Below are 21,996 nucleotides of genomic sequence, written 5' to 3'. Positions count from 1 at the left end.
TATCTAAGATTGCTTCCAAATTTTTGTAATGAAATCTATAATTAGTTATTACTAGTTGTACGAGTATTTGAACCATGCATCAATAATTAACAATATTTTGTAGTTATTAAATGAAAGTTTACAATTGAGACTGCGCGTAATTAGACTAGTATACTTAATATAAAATTATGTATTCTAAAAATAGTATGATGAGAAAGTTAGTGTAACGTATATATATTATTTAAGTTCAAATAACAGTAATTAACAAACATACGTATGTGAGAGCTACGTGAAACTAAACAAGGGGTTTTATCCAAACCTCAAGTTGTTTTGTTTTTCTTCTTAATTTGCAAAATCAACCAAAATAAATCTTGCTAAATTTGTTTGAGGTAATATTTATAATAACTAACAAGTAGTGATATATAACTAATTTTTTTAAATGAGAATTTAAAATCTTGTGTTTTTCTAAAGCTTGTAATAATAATAGGAGTAAAATAATTATATAAAAATACATTTGCATATTAATTATCTATGTGATATATATAAAGTATATAATCTGTCTTTACATAAATTATTAAGCACTATTACCACTATAATACGTAAGTGAAGTGATTATAAAATTATGTTTATATCTTAGTAATGGCCAATGGTATAACACTAGGCCGTGACTCCTTGTGGTCGCAAGTTTCAAGCATGGGAATCAAGCAGACGAACAGGCCTATCGGTTAGCATGATATTTGTCGGAGTCCGAACACACTAAATGTTTGGATCGCATTGGCAAATCTAATTGGTATGTAATCGTCAAAAATATTGTTATTGAATGGTCGATCCAAGTTCGTCCTCTTTAGCCGTTATTACCAAAGACTACCTACGAATCTAGTAACCAATGAATGAGCTTAGAATTTCAAATAAACAAAATGTAAAATAAAATAGATAAATAAAGTAATGTGACGTTGGAAAAGAGATGCCTATAGAGAGAGTGTCAACTTCTGTCTGAAAATGTATCCCATTCTGTTAAAATAACAACAATAACAACGTGCGAAGATACTTTGTCTTTTTATATTTTGGATGATGGAGAATTCACTAGAGGTTAAACTTAAGCATGATCATTCTAATATGTCTCTATCCATACATTTTAACCAAACACATACAGAATTTCTCTACCAAACGAACTTGCCCCCTTACTGGATTTTAGTCGTCGTCGCCGGATAAGACAGATTATTTATGGTTTCGAATTCGAGCAATCGCATATATAAATCTCTGGTGTTTAGACAAGAATAGTGGTACAAGATTCTCAGGCTATCACAAGAATATGATATGACCTTTGGTTTTGTCGCGGGCATGCTGCAACTTTTTCATGTATGATATGAACAAACGCCTACAAGATATGTCGAACCGAAAGACATGAGACAGAGACACTATACAAGAATCATAAAACTGTCCTTGTGATGCGCAATTTTGAGTGTTTTTTTTTTGCATATGGATAAGTGTACTTAATGACCAGATCACTAGATCTATTTACTATTTATATGGTGTGCTGTTTTTTTTTTGTTTAGGTAGAAATGATTTCTTGAGGAAACAAAGTGTTCCACATGCAGACAACATCAGCACATGAAAGCTTGATAATGCAGAGATATATCAAATGGGTATGAGATGCCATGTGAGTTATCTCTAAAAATAAATATTGCCAAGGATTATAAGATATTATAAGTCTTTTAAAGATTTAGAGGATCTTCCCACTTGGATCGGTTGTGATATAGGCAAGTTTCCGAGTTCTAAAATGGTGGAGAGCATAATTATTGGTCATGTATAATGCAAAAGCCGCAAAGTCTCTTCCTTTTCATTACCACTTTTTGTTTTATGTAAAAATGTAAATCATCTTGTGTGAAAGAAACAAGTTACCAAGTCGAATAGTAGAAGGCGTCTTAGAACTTATGCTTTGGGAACCTTTTTTCAAATCTTTGCTAATGCTAACGAGACCTGTGTCACTCTGCGACAATCTGCAATCACATCAAACGGTTAAGAGCTTTGGAGAACCTAAACAACAGCTGATGAGTTATCAATAGAAACAACTTTGTCTAAAGCGACAGTTCAGATTATTAGAATCCACAGGAGTCAAGACTCAAAGAGAGTAGCTTTATTTAATCTATTTGGAATTAGAGGTAAGATTCTGATAATTGGAACAAAGGAAGAGATAGGTATAAATATTTGGTAAAGGAGTTAGCTTTAGAATAAATTAACCAAAGGGAGGTGTGAGAGAGCAAGGTGGGAACCCACCATATAGACGATTGATCGGCCAACATCGTAAAGAAAGCCTTTTCTTTTGCTGTCTCTCTCTCTCTCTTCCTCTTTCTGTTCTTGCAAATACAGAGGAGTAATATTAGTGTGTGAGGGTGGTTTCCATACTACTATATATTCATGTGCTCACATGGTTTCCCTTTGAGGGAGATCAAGAAGAAAGTTACCAAAGCCAAAGCCACTTGCTTTTGAAGCTTTCTTACCTTTGTTTGTTTACTTCTAATACCATTAGGACCATTGAGAGCTTTCTATAAGAGCCTTCACGACGGCTGTAACAGTTACAACTACAAGGACGAAGACGAGTAGAGAAACTGGTTCAGGAGTCATCATGCCTCAGAACTGCATAGCACCAAGGCCTGAAGAAGATGGTGGAGGCATGGTACAAGGTTTGACAGACATGTCAGAAACGCAGAGCAAATCTGTACTAGCCTTCCCCATAGTCACTTCACAACCTGGTCTCCAGCTGTCCATGTACCCCATAACTCTCAAGGTGTGTGCCTCTCTCTCTCTCTCTTGTTCACTTCTTGTTTTAATGTTATGTAAAGCTTTTGAGTTTTACCTGCAACAAATCTCATCAGAAGTATTCCTTTCCCTTCTTCCTCTAGCTTGGTAGTTTGATCAAAAAACGCGACATCATTCTAATGATATATATCCATTGGTTGCTTTGTGGTTGTACAGTTTGAGGAGGTTGTGTACAAGGTTAAGATAGAGCAGACAAGTCAGTGTTTGGGATCATGGAAAAGCAAAGAGAAGACGATTCTGAACGGGATAACAGGAATGGTTTGTCCAGGAGAGATTCTAGCCATGTTAGGTCCCTCAGGCAGTGGCAAAACCACTCTTCTCTCAGCTCTTGGGGGCCGCCTCTCCAAAACTTTCTCAGGTAAAGTCATGTACAACGGTCAGCCTTTTTCCGGCTGCATCAAGCGCAGAACAGGGTTTGTTGCTCAGGATGATGTCCTGTACCCGCACCTCACGGTTTGGGAGACTCTCTTCTTTACTGCACTTCTACGGCTACCAAGTAGCTTGACCAGAGACGAGAAGGCTGAGCATGTGGACCGAGTTATCGCTGAACTCGGATTGAATCGGTGTACAAACAGCATGATAGGAGGACCATTGTTCAGAGGAATATCAGGAGGTGAGAAAAAAAGGGTTAGCATTGGTCAAGAAATGCTGATCAATCCTAGCTTGCTCCTTCTTGATGAACCCACTTCAGGTCTTGATTCGACCACTGCTCACCGCATTATAACCACAATCAAACGGCTAGCTTCTGGAGGAAGAACAGTCGTCACCACCATTCATCAGCCATCAAGCCGCATATACCATATGTTTGACAAGGTGGTTTTGCTCTCTGAAGGAAGTCCCATCTACTATGGCCCTGCATCTTCTGCTATGGAATATTTCACTTCTCTTGGATTCTCTACTTCTATGATAGTTAACCCAGCTGACCTTTTACTTGACCTTGCAAACGGTAAGCGACCTCTCTCTCTTTAAGCTTCAAGATGACTGATAAATGAAAATAAGAAAGCCTTTTTAATTCATCAATACTTGGCAAACCTCAGGAATCCCACCTGATTGTCAGAAGGAGACCACAGAACAAGAACAGAAGACAGTAAAAGAAACCCTTGTTTCAGCTTATGAGAAGAACATTTCTACTAAACTGAAAGCTGAACTCTGCAATGCGGAATCCCATAGCTATGAGTACACCAAAGCTGCTGGTAATTTTCGCTTTCTAAAGTACTCTTTTTTAATTCTGTTTTTACTCCTCTACATCAATTATAGTCTGACTTATCTATCCTTTAAATGGAGCAGCCAAAAATCTCAAGTCAGAACAATGGTGCACAACTTGGTGGTACCAGTTCACTGTATTGCTCCAAAGAGGAGTCAGAGAGAGGAGATTCGAATCTTTCAATAAGCTCAGGATATTCCAAGTCATCAGTGTAGCTTTTCTTGGTGGCCTTCTATGGTGGCATACTCCAAAATCTCACATCCAAGATAGAGTAAGGCTCTTCTTCTTGATTCTAATAATCATCATGATTTATCACTACACTTCTTCCCATCACAGTCAAACTAACACTGCACATCAGTATTCTAACCACCATTATATATTTATCCTGAATGCAGACTGCCTTGCTCTTCTTCTTCTCAGTCTTTTGGGGTTTCTACCCACTATACAACGCAGTTTTCACATTTCCTCAAGAGAAAAGAATGCTAATCAAGGAACGTTCTTCGGGAATGTACCGTCTTTCCTCCTATTTCATGGCTAGAAACGTTGGGGACCTGCCCTTGGAACTTGCCCTTCCAACTGCTTTTGTGTTCATAATTTACTGGATGGGTGGACTTAAACCAGACCCAACAACGTTTATCCTCTCACTACTGGTTGTTCTATATTCCGTCCTAGTTGCTCAAGGTCTTGGCTTAGCCTTCGGCGCTCTGCTTATGAACATCAAGCAAGCCACAACGTTAGCATCTGTTACTACCCTCGTGTTCCTCATAGCTGGAGGGTACTACGTGCAGCAAATCCCACCCTTCATCGTTTGGCTCAAGTACTTAAGCTATAGCTACTACTGCTACAAGCTGCTTTTGGGTATACAATACACTGATGACGACTACTATGAGTGTTCAAAAGGAGTCTGGTGCAGAGTTGGAGATTTTCCAGCAATCAAGTCAATGGGACTGAACAATTTGTGGATCGACGTGTTTGTCATGGGAGTGATGTTGGTCGGTTATCGACTCATAGCATATATGGCACTGCATCGAGTGAAGTTGAGGTAACACCAAAGAAGCTCCAAAGAAAATTTTCCCCCCACTGCAACCAAGGAATAATATTAGTATTAGAAAAAAAAGATAAAAAAAGGTCGTCGAATTTTGGTCGATTTTACTTAAGTATCCGAGATATATATCCGACGACTCTCTTTTTTATTTTAGGCTTAGATGATAATTACTCCTAAGTTTGAGAATAAAACAGTGAGATTATAATGATATTGTATGATATAAGAAGGGAAGCCAAGAATATACTAAATCCCATTTGCAAAAATAGTGTGACGAAAGTGACTGAACTTTCGGCCCACTCTTCTGTGGAGATGATTGTTGTATCTTTTGTGGGGTTCCTTAAAAAAAGAAAAGGTCTACTCTAATCTCTACACATTACTAGTCATCACCTGCAAGTGCAAGTGCTTCAACTGGTGAAATCAATGAAATGTATGTATCAGATAAGAATTCAAAACAACTTGCTGATAATAAGACTAACAACGACAGGACATAAGCAAACACACCTGACCGTGGTGGCTCTCATTGTCATCTAAACTTCTTTTACTACTGGCACTTTGGTGTTTCCTTACCACACATTATTAAACTACAAAACAAATAAAGCAGACTTTTTTAACTGCAGAATTATGTCAACAGAGCTACAGGAATGTGCTTTCGCTTTCATATAAAAAAAAAAAAAACGAATAATTGAAACTTTAAATGGCTGTTATAACTTCAAATCGTTAGCTACACAATAATTAAAACCAAAAGCAGAAGTGGGGAGGCTACAGTGTGTGCAGAACAACATAGAGGATGCAAATCATTGGATGACAAGGCCCACAAGATATGCTTACACAACAAAACGTGATTCACTTTAGTCTAAGTGGAAGCTGATGCAAGAAAAAGACATCACAAAGAGAAATCCATGTCACTCTCTACTTTCTCAAGTGTCATTGTCATCACCAAGAAGAACCATCTTAAACCCCCAAGTAAAAAACTCGAAACGTCATTCACTAACTTGTGTTGCTTTCTCAGACCTAAATACATCATCCTCTGTACTAGTGGTATACATACATACGAAAGCAAGAAGAAGATCACATGATCTAATCATGCTCTTTTCACACCCCTTTATACCATTTATAATAAGTACACTAGTTGCTGTTTTTAGTGTACTAAAACTAAGTTAATTTGACCATAAGCCTCTTTAACCTTAACAAAGATAACATAAACTAACCAGAGAGGATGACAAAATGAAATCTCTTAAGTCATCATATACATTAACCAAATATCTGAAACTCCTTGTCACTTACCATTTCAGTGAACAAGATGTGACTCACCTGCTCACCATACCAATCTAGCCGTATTATATCCTCATTGGTACGCATGAATCTCTACCAAGAGAGGTGACGGTGACGGTGACGCACCCGGAGACGAAGGGCTCTGTGACCGACCGGAATAAGATTAAAACCACGTCGTTTCGTCGCCTAAGATAAAAAGTTAAATCATATATTGCATATTAACCCTTACATTTTAGATACAATTTTGTAAGCCCAATTAGGCCCATATGTAAATAATTAAAAGGCCCAATACAATTATAAAGTTCTTCTCTCCAAGTTTTTCTCCGTTTGTCTGTTGTTAGGGTTGTAGCTTCTTCTTCTCTTGTCGTTGTTTGTTTCGCTTCTCGGAAAAAAAAAATGGCGGCAATTTCTAGGGTTTTTGGAGGGTTCAGGACACTGATGGCGAAGGCGGCGACTGCTGAGGCCGTTACCGTCGCCGTAGAAGGAAAAGGGATTTTAAAGACTTTCCCAGTCTCGCAGCAGCTGGCTAGCTTCGCCGGAGAAAGCGAACTCACTCGTGGTTCCGCCGTGAAGAAGGTTTGGGAGTATATTAAGCTTCACAATCTCCAGGTTTGTTGATTTCGGAGATTTCTTGTTTTTTGTTTAGATCTCTGTTACTTGTTTATGAACTTAGGGATTTGGTTGCTTTATAGACTTTAGTGATTGTAGAGAACGGATTGTTGCATGTAGATAGAATCGATTAAGCATTTGTATTTGGGATTTCTAAGGGAGATGAGTTTATTGTTATGTTAGAACAGGGTTTTTTGAGAATGGATTGTTTTGGTGTGATTATGCATTTGGAGAACTTGGAAGGTATTGCTCTTTTTGAGTTTTGGAGTTCTCTGTTGTTGTGGAGGTTGTGTTCGTTTGAATGGTGGAACATTGTGTTTGGTTGGGTTAAACTTAAGTGTCTGATATGTTGGAGAACCTGAAAGATTTGATCTTTTGAGTCTAATTTCATGGAGAGCTTTGAGTTCTTTTGACTGGTAGAACAATGTGTTGTGGTTGAGTATCTCTAATCATAAGCTGGGAGTATAGTTAGATTTGGTCTGTGTTAAATGCAAAAAGAGGCAGCTTTTGACCATAAACTTGTCTGGTTTGGTCTTTTGGATTAGTCATCGCTCTGTTAAAGATTGTGATTCATTGCTAAAGCATTTGTTTCGTTGTAGAATCCTGCGAACAAGAGGGAGATACACTGCGATGATAAGCTAAAGACGATTTTCGGTGGCAAAGACAAAGTTGGAATGACAGAGATCATGAAGCTTCTGTCACCACATTTTACTAAATCTGTTTGATTTGGTGTTGGTTTATCTAACGTAGTATCTCAAATCTTAAATATGGTTTGGCTTTTTCTGGTTCATTTCGGGATGTATATGAAAAACTCTCAAGACCCGAATGAGCTTTTGGTAATGTTAACAAGACCCGGAGAATATGATGTAGTTTGACAATTTTATCGGAAATATCGTCTCTGTAATAGTAGTTTCGATATCGATGTCTTTAAGGCTTCCTTACTCATCTTTGTATGTTGCGTCGCCACTAAATTAGTTACGCATCGTGTGAGCAACCAATTTGGTTATATGTTTATTGCAAATGAATGAATGGTGACAACTATTTTATTATTTGATGGAGATGAAACGTGTCATGATCAGTGGAGGAAGAAGGATGTGTTGTTAAAACGAGCATGCATCAACGCGTCCATTTCGCTTTTAAATCAATAGCAAAGAGCCTTTTTCGCTACACATACCATTATACCAAGACGTACACACAAATCTGTATCTAAACGTAGCATAGTATATAGTTTATTTTACCATATCTTGTATGATCCTTGACCTTCTCTCTCTCTCTCTATTCAATATTCATATCATCTTATATCTCAAGTTCTTGATTTTGAATCTTTAATTAAAGATGGGTAAAGACAAGCACCATGAACAAGACAAAGGATTCTTCTCACATCATAATCATCACGGACATGGGTATCCGCCTGGAGCTTATCCTCCTCCACCACCGGGAGCTTATCCTCCACCGGGAGCTTACCCTCCACAAGGTTACCCTCCACCGGGAGCTTACCCTCCACAAGGCTATCCACCCGGCGCTTATCCACCTCCTCCTGGCGCTTATCCTCCTGCCGGTTATCCCGGACCGTCCGGTCCACGGCCAGGTTTGATTTTTCTCTAATCTAGATGTTGTCTTCTATTGGTATTAACAAATTAGTTCGACCGGTGTATGTATTGGGTGAAGTCTTCTTATATTGTGTATTCTCAAAAATATGATGAGAAGACTAAATGCTTTGAAGAGATGCATATGATATTACCTAATCATGGTGCATCCAAAAAAATAGCTTGTTCATTAGATTATAACGTTTGTATTTAGTTAGAAACATCGAATGAATGTGGGTTTGGTCCGATGTTCTTTTTTGTCAACATTGGCTTTGGTTTAGTTTAGTTTGGTTCGGTCCGTTCACATACAAGTTAACTACTTTTAACTGAATGTTGTTATCATGTGAATAGGTCTTGCAGGAGGAGTCGGGGGACTAATAGCAGGAGCGGCAACAGCTGCCGCGGCCGCAATGGGAGGTCACCACGCAGGTCATCACGGAGGTTACGGCCACGGAAAATACAAAAGAGGGTTCTTCGGAGGTGGCAAGTACAAGCGAGGGAAGCACAGTATGTTCGGAGGTGGTAAGTACAAGCGTGGTAAGCACGGCATGTTCGGAGGCAAACGAGGCAAGCATGGCATGTTCGGACGAAGGAAGTGGAAATGATTCATATATATCTCATTCATCTCTACATATATTATCGTATATAACATCTTTATATATTAAGCTTAATATATATTTATATATTTAAGGGTCATGTCACATGTGTGTGTGTGTTATTTTGTTTGTTTATATGTTATCTATGAAACTCGTTAATTTAGTTAAGTTATGGTTATGAATGCTAAAAGTTGAGATGCTGTACAATTTGTGTATATATTTGGTCAGTTTAATATAAGTTTTGAGAAATTAATTTTGGATTAATTTGGAGACTTGATATTTTGTCTTTTGTGTAATGTTTGGAATAACATTTTTTCGACGAAGAGAAGACGTATCCAAAATTACTTGATCAAATCATACACTTAATTTTTTTCGGACGTGAACAACAGAAATTATAAACTGATCTTATCCTTTTTTTATGATAAAATTAATTGATCTTATCTAAGACTGTCGAAACAAGATAATATCTTCTCTAATGAAGATAAAATTAACAGTATTTTAGATAAATTGTATTTATCTTGTACCAAAATGTAACAATTTAAGATAAATCTTTATCCAAATTGTAAGATAAACAAAGGATAGTCAAACAAGTTTAGAATTGGGATAATGAGTGATAAGTAATAAAATCGGTTGGAATTTGGATAATGAGTAGTATACTTTTCAAAAAAAAAAAGAAAAAAAAAAACTAATTAACTTTAACATAGGAATAATAAAGTGATTTCAAAATTTAAATTATTTCTTAATCAGTAAATAAACGGATAAATGAATCCCGCAAAATAGGGATATTGAGCTGATTTTAAACAAACAACACTAATGAAAATGTTTTTTTTTGAATAAAAATCATTAATATCCATTTATCTGAAAAAATTAATAGGTAATTAGGTAATTAGATTTGGCGAGCTATTAAAAAAATGGGGATAATTAGTTTCTCAATAAGACACAATGGGGATATCGAACTGAATTTTTAAATTAAAAATGTTATACTTAAACAAAACGAGGCTACTAATCCATTTCTTTAATATTTTTGTTGTGAATTGTGAATAAATCCGATCAATATCCAAACAACTAAAAATTATTATATTTCAAACAAAATCTTTACGTCAAGATTTTATTCTATGCCTATATATAGCATTGTTCTTCGACACAAGTAAAAAACTATTCTACAAAACAACGATGGTTTCTTTAAGGTTTCTTTTGTGTTTTCTCTTCATAAGTGGATGTGCTGCCACAATTGTCTCTCACGATGGCCGAGCCATCACCATTGATGGTCATCGTCGAATTCTTCTCTCTGGTTCTATTCACTACCCTAGAAGCACCCCTGAGGTAATTTACATATATCAACATATGTTAGTGGTTAATTAATCCATTATGGTTTTAGTGTTATTGTTATAATTAACTACATTTGTTTAATTTGTTGATATGTTTTCACTTGTAGATGTGGCCGGATCTTATAAAGAAGGGCAAAGAAGGAGGTCTTGATGCGATCGAGACTTATGTGTTTTGGAATGCACATGAACCTACTCGTCGTCAATATGATTTCTCTGGAAATCTAGATCTTATTCGTTTCTTAAAAACCATTCAAGATCAAGGATTGTATGGAGTTCTTCGTATTGGACCATATGTTTGTGCAGAGTGGAACTACGGGTAATATAATATAAACTCTTGATTTTACTATTTAATTCCATGTGTGTTTTAATTAGATTCATTTAGTTCATTTTGATTCTAGATGTGTTCTATATTTCTAGAATAAGCATGTTTTTATTGTTTTTGTTATGTAGTCATATGTGATCGTTTGATGTATTTTAAATTTGATGTATTGTTTAAAGAAAAATCACAAACCAAACACCTAATGGCTTCGATTAATAAAACTGTGGATGTTTGAAATTCAAATAATCAGTGATTTTGTTTACCATATCAATTAGAATTTAGAGATAAAATCAATGAGGATGGCTTATTTATTTTTAATTCAGTAATTTTCTTGAAAAAAAGTTCAATATTTTTTAAACAGTAGTTATAATATAAACGATTTAGTATCAAAATGAGTTTGCTATCTTCCTATAACATAAGCATTTCTATGCTACTAGCTCCATTAATTTTTTTATGGTGATATTTTCTATAGTTTTTTTTTCTATATAAATAGTTTATATCAATTCATATCTCCTTCGACTAATTTTGAATTTTTTTCTAATCATTTAAAATAGAGGGTTTCCAGTGTGGCTGCATAACATGCCCGGAATGGAATTCAGAACTACTAATACCGCGTTTATGGTAATCTACATTCAATAATCATTTATCAAATATTATAAATAATATTGTGGCTTTAATTAATAACATATGGTCATTTATATGCAGAATGAGATGCAAAATTTTACAACTATGATAGTAGAAATGGTCAAGAAAGAGAAGCTATTTGCATCACAAGGAGGTCCAATTATCCTTGCTCAAGTAATTAATTCCCGAGACTATTATGATATACAATCTTTTGTTTCTATATCTAAAATACTATTATTGCATATATTGTGCGTCTCTCATATGTTTTTCTTCTAGAATTTGTTGAAGTTTGTTGCATGTAATTCTTTTCTTACTTGCAGATTGAAAATGAGTATGGAAATGTGATTGGCTCATATGGAGCTTCTGGTAAGGCATACATTCAGTGGTGTGCAAACATGGCTCAATCTCTTGATATTGGTGTTCCATGGATTATGTGTCAGCAAGATGATGCTCCTCAACCTATGGTAATTAGATGAGTTAAACTTAACATTTTCACTATATTAATTTATACATTTACAAAGACTTATTTTTTGTAAATTATTTGATTTTATAGTTGAATACATGCAATGGTTATTATTGCGACAACTTTGAACCAAACAACCCCAACACTCCTAAAATGTGGACGGAGAATTGGACCGGATGGTTAGTGTTTTTTATCGTTGTTATTATTTATTATTGCAAAATCAAATTTAAAAAATCCTTATATTTTGAAGAATTTTCAATATACTTTTTATATAACCTGAATCAAATTTCATTGACCATAATACGTCCTCTAGATTTGTAGGTTTAATATATTTTTTTACTTTTTATTTTTGTAGGTTTAAGAATTGGGGAAGCAAAGACCCTCACAGAACATCCGAAGATGTTGCTTTTGCTGTAGCAAGATTCTTCCAAAGAGGAGGAACATTCCAAAACTATTACATGGTAAACTATTTGTAATGTTTAAACTTTAGTTTACTAAGTAAGCACACAAATGAATTATTATTAACTATAACGATAACCAAATGTTTATGTTACTTGTGTAGTACCATGGAGGCACCAACTTTGATAGAACATCAGGTGGACCGTACATCACAACTAGTTATGATTATGATGCTCCTCTCGACGAATATGGTAAATATAATATGTATTCACATTTCAATTAAATTTAAAGAGATTAGTACTAACATGGTGAAAATTAATTAGGTAATTTAGCCCAACCAAAGTACGGACACTTGAAGCAGCTTCACGATGTTCTTCACTCTATGGAGAAGACTCTCACGCATGGAAACATTACCAACATTGATTTTGGAAACCAAGTCTCGGTAATTCTCTTTTCTTTTTTGCTTACTTCTTTTTAGAAGTTCATATATTTAAATGTTGTTCTTCAAAATATTCATGAACATATAAATTATATAGGCAACGATCTATAAAACGGAAGAAGGATCAAGCTGCTTCATTGGAAACGTAAATGAAACTTCAGATGCAAGAATCAATTTCCAAGGAACATCTTATGACGTCCCGCCTTGGTCTGTTAGCATTTTACCAGATTGCAAAACTGTGACTTACAATACCGCCAAGGTTTATCTTCTTTTACATTCAAAATTTACAAATTTATGCATTAATGAAGTTATACAATTTTTACGCATTTAACTTTTGCTTAATTTTTTAATTTTCAGATTAATACCCAAACTTCAGTGATGGTCAAGAAACCGAATGAAGCTGAAGATGAGCCTTCTACCCTGAAATGGTCATGGAGACCAGAGAACGTAGATAATGTCCTTTTGAAAGGAAAAGGAGAATCTACAATGAGGCAATTGTTTGATCAGAAAGTAGTAAGCAACGACCAAAGCGATTATCTTTGGTACATGACTACGGTTAATCTCAAAGAACAAGATCCGGTTTGGAGCAAAAACATGTCTATCCGTGTTAACAGTACTGCTCATGTACTTCATGCTTTTGTCAATGGACAACACATTGGTAAGTAAATATGGTTCTCAACAATACTCAATAGGTAAAGAAACAAATGTATGTTTGCTTAGATTTTTTGTTTCTTTTTATATATTTCAGGGAATTATCGAGTAGAAGATGGAAAATTTCACTATGTTTTCGAGCAAGACGCGAAATTCAACCCTGGTGCTAATGTCATTACCTTCCTTAGCATAACCGTAGGCCTTCCGGTGAGTTTAAAGTTTTATTGTTCTTAGGTTATATAAACCATTCTCTAGAGTTATCATATCTTTAACCCAATTTCGTTTTTTATTCTAGAACTATGGTGCCTTTTTTGAAAACATACCGGCTGGAATCACTGGACCCGTTTTTATCATTGGAAGAAATGGTGATGAAACCATAGTGAAAGACTTGTCTGCTCATAAATGGAGCTATAAAACCGGTTTAAGTGGGTTTGAGAACCAACTTTTTAGTGCTGAATCACCATCTACATGGTCAGGTGAGAGTGTACCAATCAACCGAACAATGACTTGGTATAAGGTAAGTAGATAAGTATTAAAATCAATGGCTATAACAGAACGGTTAATGCGATTTTAAATCGTTTATTATTACAATATGTTTCATGCATGCAGACTACTTTCAAGGCTCCATTGGGAAGTGAACCAGTTGTGGTGGATCTTTTGGGACTTGGAAAAGGAACGGCTTGGATCAATGGAAACAACATTGGACGTTATTGGCCATCTTTTCTTTCAGGTATTGATGGTTGTCCTGCCGAGTGCAACTACAAAGGAGCTTACTATGCTGAAAAGTGTCAGACAAATTGTGGAGAACCTACTCAAAGATGGTAATGTTTTTCTCTTAATTTTTCATGGTCCAAAATCTTTAGTTGGGTTTGTTTCAAAATGGTTATATCTTTTCCTCTTATCAGGTACCATATTCCTCGTTCTTTCTTGAACTCGGACGGAGACAACACGTTGGTTTTGTTTGAAGAGATTGGAGGAAACCCATCACTTGTCAATTTTCAGACAATTGGAGTGGGGAGTGTTTGTGCAAATGTCTATGAGAAGAACGTCCTTGAGCTTTCTTGCAATGGAAAGCCCATTTCCGCCATCAAATTCGCTTCCTTTGGTAACCCAGGAGGTAACTGCGGATCATTTGAGAAAGGAACTTGTGAGGCAAGCAACAATGCTGCCGCTATTCTCACTCAAGAATGTGTTGGAAAGGAAAAATGTTCCATTGATGTCTCCCAAGAGAAGTTCGGAGCACCAGAGTGTGGTGGTGATGCTAGAAGGCTTGCCGTCGAAGCAATTTGCTAGTTTGGTTTTTATAGATTTTTAGGGCTTTTTCTAGTTTTAGGGAGTTTTTTTTTGTTTTTTTCGATATTTTTTAAATTAGGTTTTCCTATGATTCTTTCCGAAGGATGTAGGTGCTTTTGATCCTCATTTCTCCTTATTAGTTATATGGAGATGTTATTAAATAAACTCTCTTTCTCTCTCGTCGTTGGAAACAAAGTTCTACGATTGGATAATCTATTGCATTATATCTTTCTACCTAGTCCCGAACAGAGACAAACCCTTGACAGAAAGAAAAATAAATACCTCTAAGAAATAAAAGATGATACAAATGTTCTATAGACACAACAAGACAAAGCTCAAACCCATTAACTGATGATGACTCCAAAATTAAACGAGAAACCAAAAAAGAAGAAGAAAAATCCCGACGCGTGACTTACCTCTCTCTTTGTGTTTTGTAAACTATTAAGTTCCTATCGATAAGAAACTTAGGTACAACAAAAAGCTGTTCTTGAATTGGAAACATACTAATCCCCAAACCCCACAACACATTACCAAATATGGGATGATGATGATGGTGGTGATGGTCGTGAGTTAATGAATGGATAGTTTGGTTGGAGAACTGTTCGCCTAGCCGAGGAGATCTTTGAACAGTGTAGGGTTCTGACTTGTTGGATTTACACCCATTTGCCTAACAAGAGCGTCTTTCTCGAGAGCTTCCTTCGTGTTTGGTCCTTTTGAGGTTTGAGATTGATATGTGTGTGAGTTTCCTTTGGAGCTATCAGACAGTTCGGATAAGAGAGAGTCAACACTTGTGGTTGTGGCCACGGGTGCTGTATCTGAGTATAGTCCCATCACATCTGTTGAACCCCCGTCTTGGCTAGAAGAATCCATGAGCCCTTCCAACTCTTTAAAAGGATCCATTGTTGAAATGGTTGTAGCAGTTGGCTCGCCTAAGTCGAGCAAGTCTGGTGGCGGTTGAACAGGGGTTGGGATTTCCTTGGGGATGGTTGCAGGTTTGTTAACTGTTCCTTTTGCGGACTTGTGACCACTGGAAGATGACTTTTTATCAGTTCTTGACGATGATGATCCACCAAACAAGGATGCAGCGAGTCTCTGTTTCTCGGGATCGATTTCTGGTTTCTTTGGTTCGTAACTGCTTCTAGGCTTTGAGCTAGATGAACCAACTCCTGCATCCGAGTGTGAAGTGGTACCATTTGGTGCTTGCTGAGTAGTAGAAGAAGCTGATGTGGTCGATTGATAGCTTGGTCTACCCCATTTTTGCTTAACGCCATCGAGTCGCAGCTTGATTTCTGATGACTCTCGTTCAGAGACCAAAGATGTTGAAATTGGCTGGTGTGATTCGCTGTAATAAGAAGGCTCAGGTACTGGAACAAGCTCGGTCGAAGCTTGTGGTGGCACTGATGGCTTTGGAAGTTCATAGGCTTCGAATCGAAGAGCATGAGATGGAACTTCGTGATGATCTTGGGAATGGTAATCGGTTGTTTCAAACATCCCTAAGCGCTCTCTCTCCGAAATATAAGGCTGCGATCCACTCTCGATAGCTTGTTGGATGTAGCCATTGAGAAATGAAAGTTCCTTATCCACCTAATTCAGAAACAGACGATAAGATTCAAGAAATCCACATTCGAAGGGAACGCGTGAAGAGAGAACGTACCTCAATGTCTTCGCAACTAGCATCTAAAGGGATTATAGTCTCAACAGCACGGGCATCTAGAGCAAGGAGAGCCTGAAGCTCATATGCACGTTGCTGAAGATCTGTTGAATGTGAAGCCAGTAGCTCTTCGATCAAAGATTGGCACTACATAATAAAGCCAGTCAGTCCGTGACAAATCAGGCTATAAATTACGTATATAACTTCAGAACCATCTACAGTTACAGACCTCTGGCAAAACATCCACCTTTCTCCCAGATGCAATTTCAAATGCATAGATCTTCATCAGTGCAGAAACAGCATAACCCTTCAATAAGACAAGGAAACCATTACTATTTCACGCAGTATACCGGTAGCAACTGGACTGACTTTGCAGTAAGTGGAAACATCACCATTCTCATGTACATATACCAGCAATTAATCTTGATTATAAATCTACCGGGTAAGAATCCATTTTAGGAAGACATGTTAGCACGCAATGGGTATAGTCACATTTTCCTGGAATTCAGTATCTACCATGGTGTCCTAATGCAACTAAACTGTGGAGATCTAAAAGGCAAGCGAGTGTTATAAAAAACTACACCAACACAGAACTAAAAGGCCAGAACACCTAAGCAGGCAAAGGTTTTCTCGGTGCATAATATTTAAGCTGTGGAGCTACCTTTACAGTTTCATCACTTGAATATGCATCTGCCACATCGCATAGCTTTCCACTAATATAGGAGGCAGAATATTTCCCATCAGCTGTGCCGTATTCTCCCAAGACCCAAGATATGACCTAAAGTTTAAATCAAAAAGTAAGAAGCATAAATTTAAAGTGTGAAAAAATGGTACGTGGAGAGATCAGAGAACAAAATCAACCTGAAGAAACAGGGATGGAAGCTTCGGCTCGCTAATAAGCTGCAAATACGATTCCACCTGCATTGAGGAAAACACACTCATAAGCACAATTAAAAACATCACACAATCTAAACCAACTAAACAGAACCAGGAACTCAGAACATGACTTGAGTTACTCAATGCTAGTTTCAAGATTGCAATTTCAAATATCAACTCTATCCTCTGTAAAAAATCGTTCACATATCACAGAACAAAAACAACAAATCTCTTTGCACATAAATGCAGCACGAACAGAAAACAGAATGAACAACATACAGCAGATAATCTGAGCTTGCTGTCTGCATCATCATCATCCTCTCCAAATCCTTCAGCAATCAAACGCATCAGATTATGTGCCACCTTAATATTTACCAGATCTCCTGCATGCTCGAAGACTTTATTCATGATCTGCAGTACAGCCACAGTTAAAATTTCTGTCAACTAAAACCAAGAGTATGTAATTATATTGTTTGCCCACAGTTACGAGGGAGATTGGCTTGCTACCTGGATGAACCATTGATTGCTTGGAGCAAATTGTTCGGCCAACTCAACACAACGAGATGCTATCTCAGTTTTGTAATGATTATCATTGATACTAATCATGTAATCAATCATTCGGTCAACAATCACTTCTACATTAGAGGACTTGGTCATTTTGTACAACAATTCAAAAGTCTTCCTCTTTAGTGTATCATCTGGATCCTGTTGGGCAGTAGCAATGAAACAAACATCAGGCACACACAAAAAAAAAAGCTCACATGAAAACAAACAACTAAAAGGTTTCCCCTGTTTCTTCTCACCTCTAAACAATCTATCACAGCAAGTTGGTGTTGCTCAGCAATGTCTGGACTTATTTTTATCAATCGACCAAGACCATCAATGCCCATGTACTTCAGATTGTGACTATCACTCTGCAAATAGTTTGCCAGGAAATTAGATACAATCATAAGGTTAACAAGATCATCTGCATACATGTCAGGAAGACAACAAACCTTCAAAAACTTGGAGATAGCATCAGCAGCAGCTTCTAACAGCTTGGGATTCGGAAGTATACAAGAAATACAGCGAATGCACTCGTAAAGGATCGCATTTCCTATATTGGTAGAGGAATCACACTTTCTGAACAAATCTCCAAGCACCATAGACATGATTTCACTCGCATTCTTATCACCACTACCCAGCAACGCCAATATCTTCAGCAATTTGATCTAAAGAACAAAATTTTGACAAAAGACTTCTCACCAGTTGCAAAAATCGAGTTCAATAAGGGGAACTTTAAAGCTAAGACACGAAACCTGAATGAAAGGTGCAGGCATAGAATGGTAATCGTAACTCTTTGGCAATCTTCTCTCAGTGACCTGTTTGAGAATACTGACGAAACTGCTAACTAAATCCTTGTAGGAATTAACATCTTCACTTATGAGATCAAACAACGGGCAAAGAGTCGCACCCATAACACCAGGATCATTATCACATAACCTCTTTCTGAAATTAGAAATCAAATGCGAAACCGAAGAAGGAGACTTGCGGTGAAATCTATGCAAAGCCATAATAGCTTTCTTCCTCACAGCTTCCTTCTGGTGATTAAGCAACTCAACAACCTGCGGCAGAACGGCCGGAATCGTCTCCTCATTAATCAACCTACAAATCGCATTAAGCGCGGCGCAAACGACGAGATAGTTATCGGATCTGAGATCTTTCTGAATGGTGTTAACAATAAGGATGATAAGATCATGATCCTCGTTGAGAAAGAGCGTCACAGCTAAGTAACCAGTACGCTTGAGAAGGAGATTATCATCATGCGTCATCTTCACGGCGTGAATGTAACCAAAAGAAGCGTCGTGGCCTAACATCTCGATGTAAACGAGCCTTATAATGTACTCTTTCATCTTCCTCTTGGGAACATCTGGTTCCAACAATCTCCGTTTCAGTATATCGATCTCGCTTAACACGATCCGATCTTCCTCAGCTTTAGATCGTGCTTCACCGATTGATTTGACCAGATCGAGAAACTCCTTCGACTGACCAAATCCTCCTTGCGATCCCATCGCTAGCTCTCTTCCAATTGTCTTCAACTGCTCCATCTTCCCCCTCTCTAACTCACTCACTCAATCAAATCACTAGCACCAAAACACACCGGAGATTTTGAATTTCTCCGACGACGGCCAATTGAATTAACGATGGAATTAGATAAGAACTAGGGCTATTTCCGATGAGAAATCGGAAATTGGACCATGCGAAATGGGAATTGATAGTTCCGATGATTGTTCCCTAGCACGGCGGCGATGAGTATGATCCGATGGAGTTCTCAGATCTGGAGAAGAGAGTGAAATTGAAAGATGAGAAACACGTGAGAAGAGAAGGAAGAGAGTTTAGTAAACAACGAGAAAAGAGTTTTGTCACTGTTTGTTTTTTTTTGCTTCCAACCACACCAGGCGGTCCCCAATAGCAAAAACACCAACACACGTGTAACAGTAAAATTTAGAGGTGTTTTAACCCGGATCCGGTTTTGTATTGGTTTAAGTTCGGTTCGCTTCCATCTGGTTTAAGTGTTGATAGTTTTAACCGGGATCCGGTTTTTTATTGGTTCGGTTCCGAATTGAAACTTGAATTACAGTATTTTTGTATAATCTTTGGATGTTTTGGCATAAGATATCGATAAGTGAGTTTTTCAAAATCTTTTTTTCTCAGAATGATCAGAAACGCTAAGGTTGGTGATGCATCATCTTCCTTTAATTGATGGCCTGAAGAGGATCTTCTTGTAACCGGAATTCTATATATAGAAGCATTCATGTATGTACATTGATGAAACTAGAACAACGAGATCAATGGAGTTGTTCAAATGCTTTTACCAGGATAAAGTTTAAATGCTTTTATGAGTGATCATGTTTCATATACTGAACGTACATATATGATCCATATTTCACCAATATCTTGTATTTTGTATGTAGAGTAATTACGTAACATAACATAGACATTACAGAATTGGTTCTTTACTAGATCTAGTTCGTTAGGTGTTGGTGTTTTGTATATGATCTCATGGAAGCTTATCGAGTGAAAATGTTCCCAACATTTCTGATCAACATGATCACTCAGTCTCATTGATGAAACCACTTGGTTATGTGTTTCATTGAAGAGTTATGTATTTCTTTTTATGATATCTAGTTATATTATATAGCTAGGTTGCTTATGGACCAAGAAACCATACTAACCGTTGATATTTTTTTCCACATTACACAACGATGGGTTTCTGAAATATTGACCTAACGAGGTCGTTTCGTAAACATGAAGAGTGTGGTGTGGCGTCGTGTTTACGTTTAATTAAGTATTTTTGAGAATTACTTAGATGATCAGTCTCCATCAGCGAGCAACACTATCACCATCAATCTCTCTTTCTCTCACTATTCTCTCGCCAAAACACGTTTAGGCAGGCCTCAAAATTTGAAAACGCCGTTTTTCTTTTTAAAACGCCGATTCTCAACGCTATAGTAGCTAGTTTGATTGTTCTAAAACTAGCAACATTTCCAAAAATATTTATTGATCAAATAATAGCATATATACATGTGTAAATTTGTATCGTCTACATCTTCGTATATCTCTTAATTTCTACATATTAAATTTTGCAAACAATACTACTCCATACAAAATCCGTTAATTATCTCTACCATATCTTTTGTAACAATCTTCAATAAGTATTTTTTTTAATAAACTAATCTAGGTGATCTCTAGTTGGAATTATGAGAAAAGAACAAAGAAAAAAAGAATAATACCATATGAGAAAGATTTTGCTTATGGATCCATTTGATCAAGTTTAAATTCTTTGCTTTCTACGTAATTTTGAGAGGGGTTTAAAAAATAACACTATTACACATTTTGGTTGTGACGTTTGTCTTGAGTCTCGACATGTACTGATGGCTTGGCTATAGACGCAAACGCTCCGAGAATAGCGGCCAGCGTCATAACGCAAAGAACACCAGACGCTGCGAACACACCGTCTTTGACAAGGTAACACTCACGATTCAGCCACCCTTTCCCGTATCTCTGCTCTCTGTTCATGCTTGCACCAACGCTTATTAATGTAACCGCAACCGCAAAACTAACCCTGCAATTAATTCATGTATTACGTAACTACACTAGATTAATTATTTGTTTCTTGCATGGTTCGTAGACTTTGATGTAATAAGCATCTTCTTACCAAGAAAACAGCATAAGAATTATACAAAGCGGTGTAGTTCCGGTTTTGTCAGTTTTCAAGAAACCTCTACAGATCAAAACGTTTCCGACGATCTGAGCAACGGAAACACAGACCAAAGCAGCGACTCCTAACCCGAAAGCACGGTATTCGGGTAAATAACATGATTCTCCATCCCATTTCAGATCTTTCCCCTTCAAAAAAAACGTAAAACTTTAATCCAAAACAAGTTCTTAGAATACAAAATGGATGACTTGACAACCAAGTCATTTGAAAATTCTTATACCTTAGCCTTCTGAAACTCAGCCGAAAGGCACAGGAAGAACGCGGCGAGACCCAAAAAAACGATGAACATGAAAAAGAGAGAACAAATGGGTCGCCCATTCCGGGTAACTTGTTCTTGAACCTCCATAGATCTGTCCTTCTTACATCACAAAGAGAGAGAGAGAACGAGATTACTTGAGACTTACTCCACTATTACATAGAATAACTATTTGTGTATGCTTACGTATATATGTTTGTAAAGAGTGGATTTGTTCTTTGTTGTTATGGTTGGGTTGTTGGGTTCTTTGCTTTGCTTTTGTGTTAATAAAGTATTTTTTCTTTTTTTTTGAATCTTAAGAGAAGAAACTTTTGTGGGACTCAGG

General features: G+C 37.0%; 8 protein-coding genes across 9 annotated transcripts; 5 read left to right on the top strand and 3 right to left on the bottom strand.

Moving 5' to 3' along the window:
* Window positions 1-1,114: 1,114 nt before the first annotated feature.
* On the bottom strand, window positions 1,115-1,639 carry LOC111828702 (defensin-like protein 316). The gene is given in 5 exon segments (XM_023777253.1): window positions 1,115-1,235; window positions 1,237-1,298; window positions 1,301-1,354; window positions 1,356-1,397; window positions 1,580-1,639. Coding segments are annotated over 5 exon segments (339 nt in total).
* Window positions 1,640-2,420: 781 nt separating this feature from the next.
* On the top strand, window positions 2,421-5,411 carry LOC17897418 (ABC transporter G family member 14). The gene is made up of 5 exons (XM_006303864.2): window positions 2,421-2,767; window positions 2,956-3,745; window positions 3,837-3,992; window positions 4,087-4,274; window positions 4,399-5,411. Exons 1-5 carry the CDS (start codon window positions 2,606-2,608, stop codon window positions 5,047-5,049), a joined length of 1,947 nt encoding a protein of 648 aa, XP_006303926.1. The 5' UTR covers window positions 2,421-2,605; the 3' UTR covers window positions 5,050-5,411.
* Window positions 5,412-6,648: 1,237 nt separating this feature from the next.
* LOC17898769 (upstream activation factor subunit UAF30) lies at window positions 6,649-7,935 on the top strand. The gene is made up of 2 exons (XM_006303351.2): window positions 6,649-6,929; window positions 7,529-7,935. The coding sequence occupies exons 1-2, from the start codon at window positions 6,717-6,719 to the stop codon at window positions 7,652-7,654; spliced, it is 339 nt and encodes a 112-aa protein (XP_006303413.2). The 5' UTR covers window positions 6,649-6,716; the 3' UTR covers window positions 7,655-7,935.
* A 329-nt stretch (window positions 7,936-8,264) lies between these two features.
* LOC17896709 (glycine-rich protein A3) lies at window positions 8,265-9,328 on the top strand. Its single transcript, XM_006306480.2, has 2 exons — window positions 8,265-8,517; window positions 8,867-9,328. The coding sequence occupies exons 1-2, from the start codon at window positions 8,265-8,267 to the stop codon at window positions 9,118-9,120; spliced, it is 507 nt and encodes a 168-aa protein (XP_006306542.1). The 3' UTR covers window positions 9,121-9,328.
* A 956-nt stretch (window positions 9,329-10,284) lies between these two features.
* On the top strand, window positions 10,285-11,765 carry LOC111828698 (beta-galactosidase 15; the record flags this gene model as incomplete). Its single annotated transcript, XM_023777240.1, is given in 6 exon segments — window positions 10,285-10,434; window positions 10,547-10,701; window positions 10,703-10,755; window positions 11,324-11,379; window positions 11,464-11,502; window positions 11,703-11,765. Coding segments are annotated over 6 exon segments (516 nt in total), but the record flags the coding sequence as incomplete, so codon positions are not given.
* Window positions 11,766-11,777: 12 nt separating this feature from the next.
* LOC17897087 (beta-galactosidase 15) lies at window positions 11,778-14,627 on the top strand. Its single transcript, XM_023790198.1, has 11 exons — window positions 11,778-11,846; window positions 11,936-12,024; window positions 12,201-12,306; window positions 12,408-12,495; window positions 12,568-12,686; window positions 12,781-12,942; window positions 13,041-13,341; window positions 13,432-13,541; window positions 13,630-13,851; window positions 13,944-14,155; window positions 14,240-14,627. The coding sequence occupies exons 1-11, from the start codon at window positions 11,778-11,780 to the stop codon at window positions 14,625-14,627; spliced, it is 1,866 nt and encodes a 621-aa protein (XP_023645966.1).
* Window positions 14,628-14,886: 259 nt separating this feature from the next.
* Window positions 14,887-19,550, bottom strand: LOC17898897 (AP-4 complex subunit epsilon). Its single transcript, XM_006306642.2, has 10 exons — window positions 18,453-19,550; window positions 18,150-18,365; window positions 17,958-18,068; window positions 17,662-17,859; window positions 17,434-17,565; window positions 17,140-17,196; window positions 16,940-17,056; window positions 16,508-16,585; window positions 16,282-16,425; window positions 14,887-16,211 (listed from the first exon to the last, which is right to left on the bottom strand). Exons 1-10 carry the CDS (start codon window positions 19,239-19,241, stop codon window positions 15,234-15,236), a joined length of 2,820 nt encoding a protein of 939 aa, XP_006306704.1. The 5' UTR covers window positions 19,242-19,550; the 3' UTR covers window positions 14,887-15,233.
* Window positions 19,551-20,934: 1,384 nt separating this feature from the next.
* On the bottom strand, window positions 20,935-21,900 carry LOC17900229. Of its 2 annotated transcripts, none has more exons than XM_006305618.2 (3): window positions 21,636-21,900; window positions 21,353-21,543; window positions 20,935-21,259 (listed from the first exon to the last, which is right to left on the bottom strand). In XM_006305618.2, the coding sequence occupies exons 1-3, from the start codon at window positions 21,759-21,761 to the stop codon at window positions 21,022-21,024; spliced, it is 555 nt and encodes a 184-aa protein (XP_006305680.1). In that variant the 5' UTR covers window positions 21,762-21,900; the 3' UTR covers window positions 20,935-21,021. The 2 variants fall into 2 exon arrangements, with proteins under 2 accessions (XP_006305680.1, XP_023645429.1); XM_023789661.1 differs by having other exon boundaries at window positions 21,353-21,562; window positions 21,636-21,733.
* Window positions 21,901-21,996: the final 96 nt, after the last annotated feature.

This window comes from Capsella rubella, unplaced genomic scaffold (genome assembly GCF_000375325.1).
Source record: "Capsella rubella cultivar Monte Gargano unplaced genomic scaffold, Caprub1_0 scaffold_1, whole genome shotgun sequence".
NCBI classification, from domain to species: Eukaryota; Viridiplantae; Streptophyta; class Magnoliopsida; order Brassicales; family Brassicaceae; genus Capsella; species Capsella rubella.
Note: the sequence above shows the minus strand (reverse complement) of the source record. Positions and strands in the feature narration are given on the sequence as shown.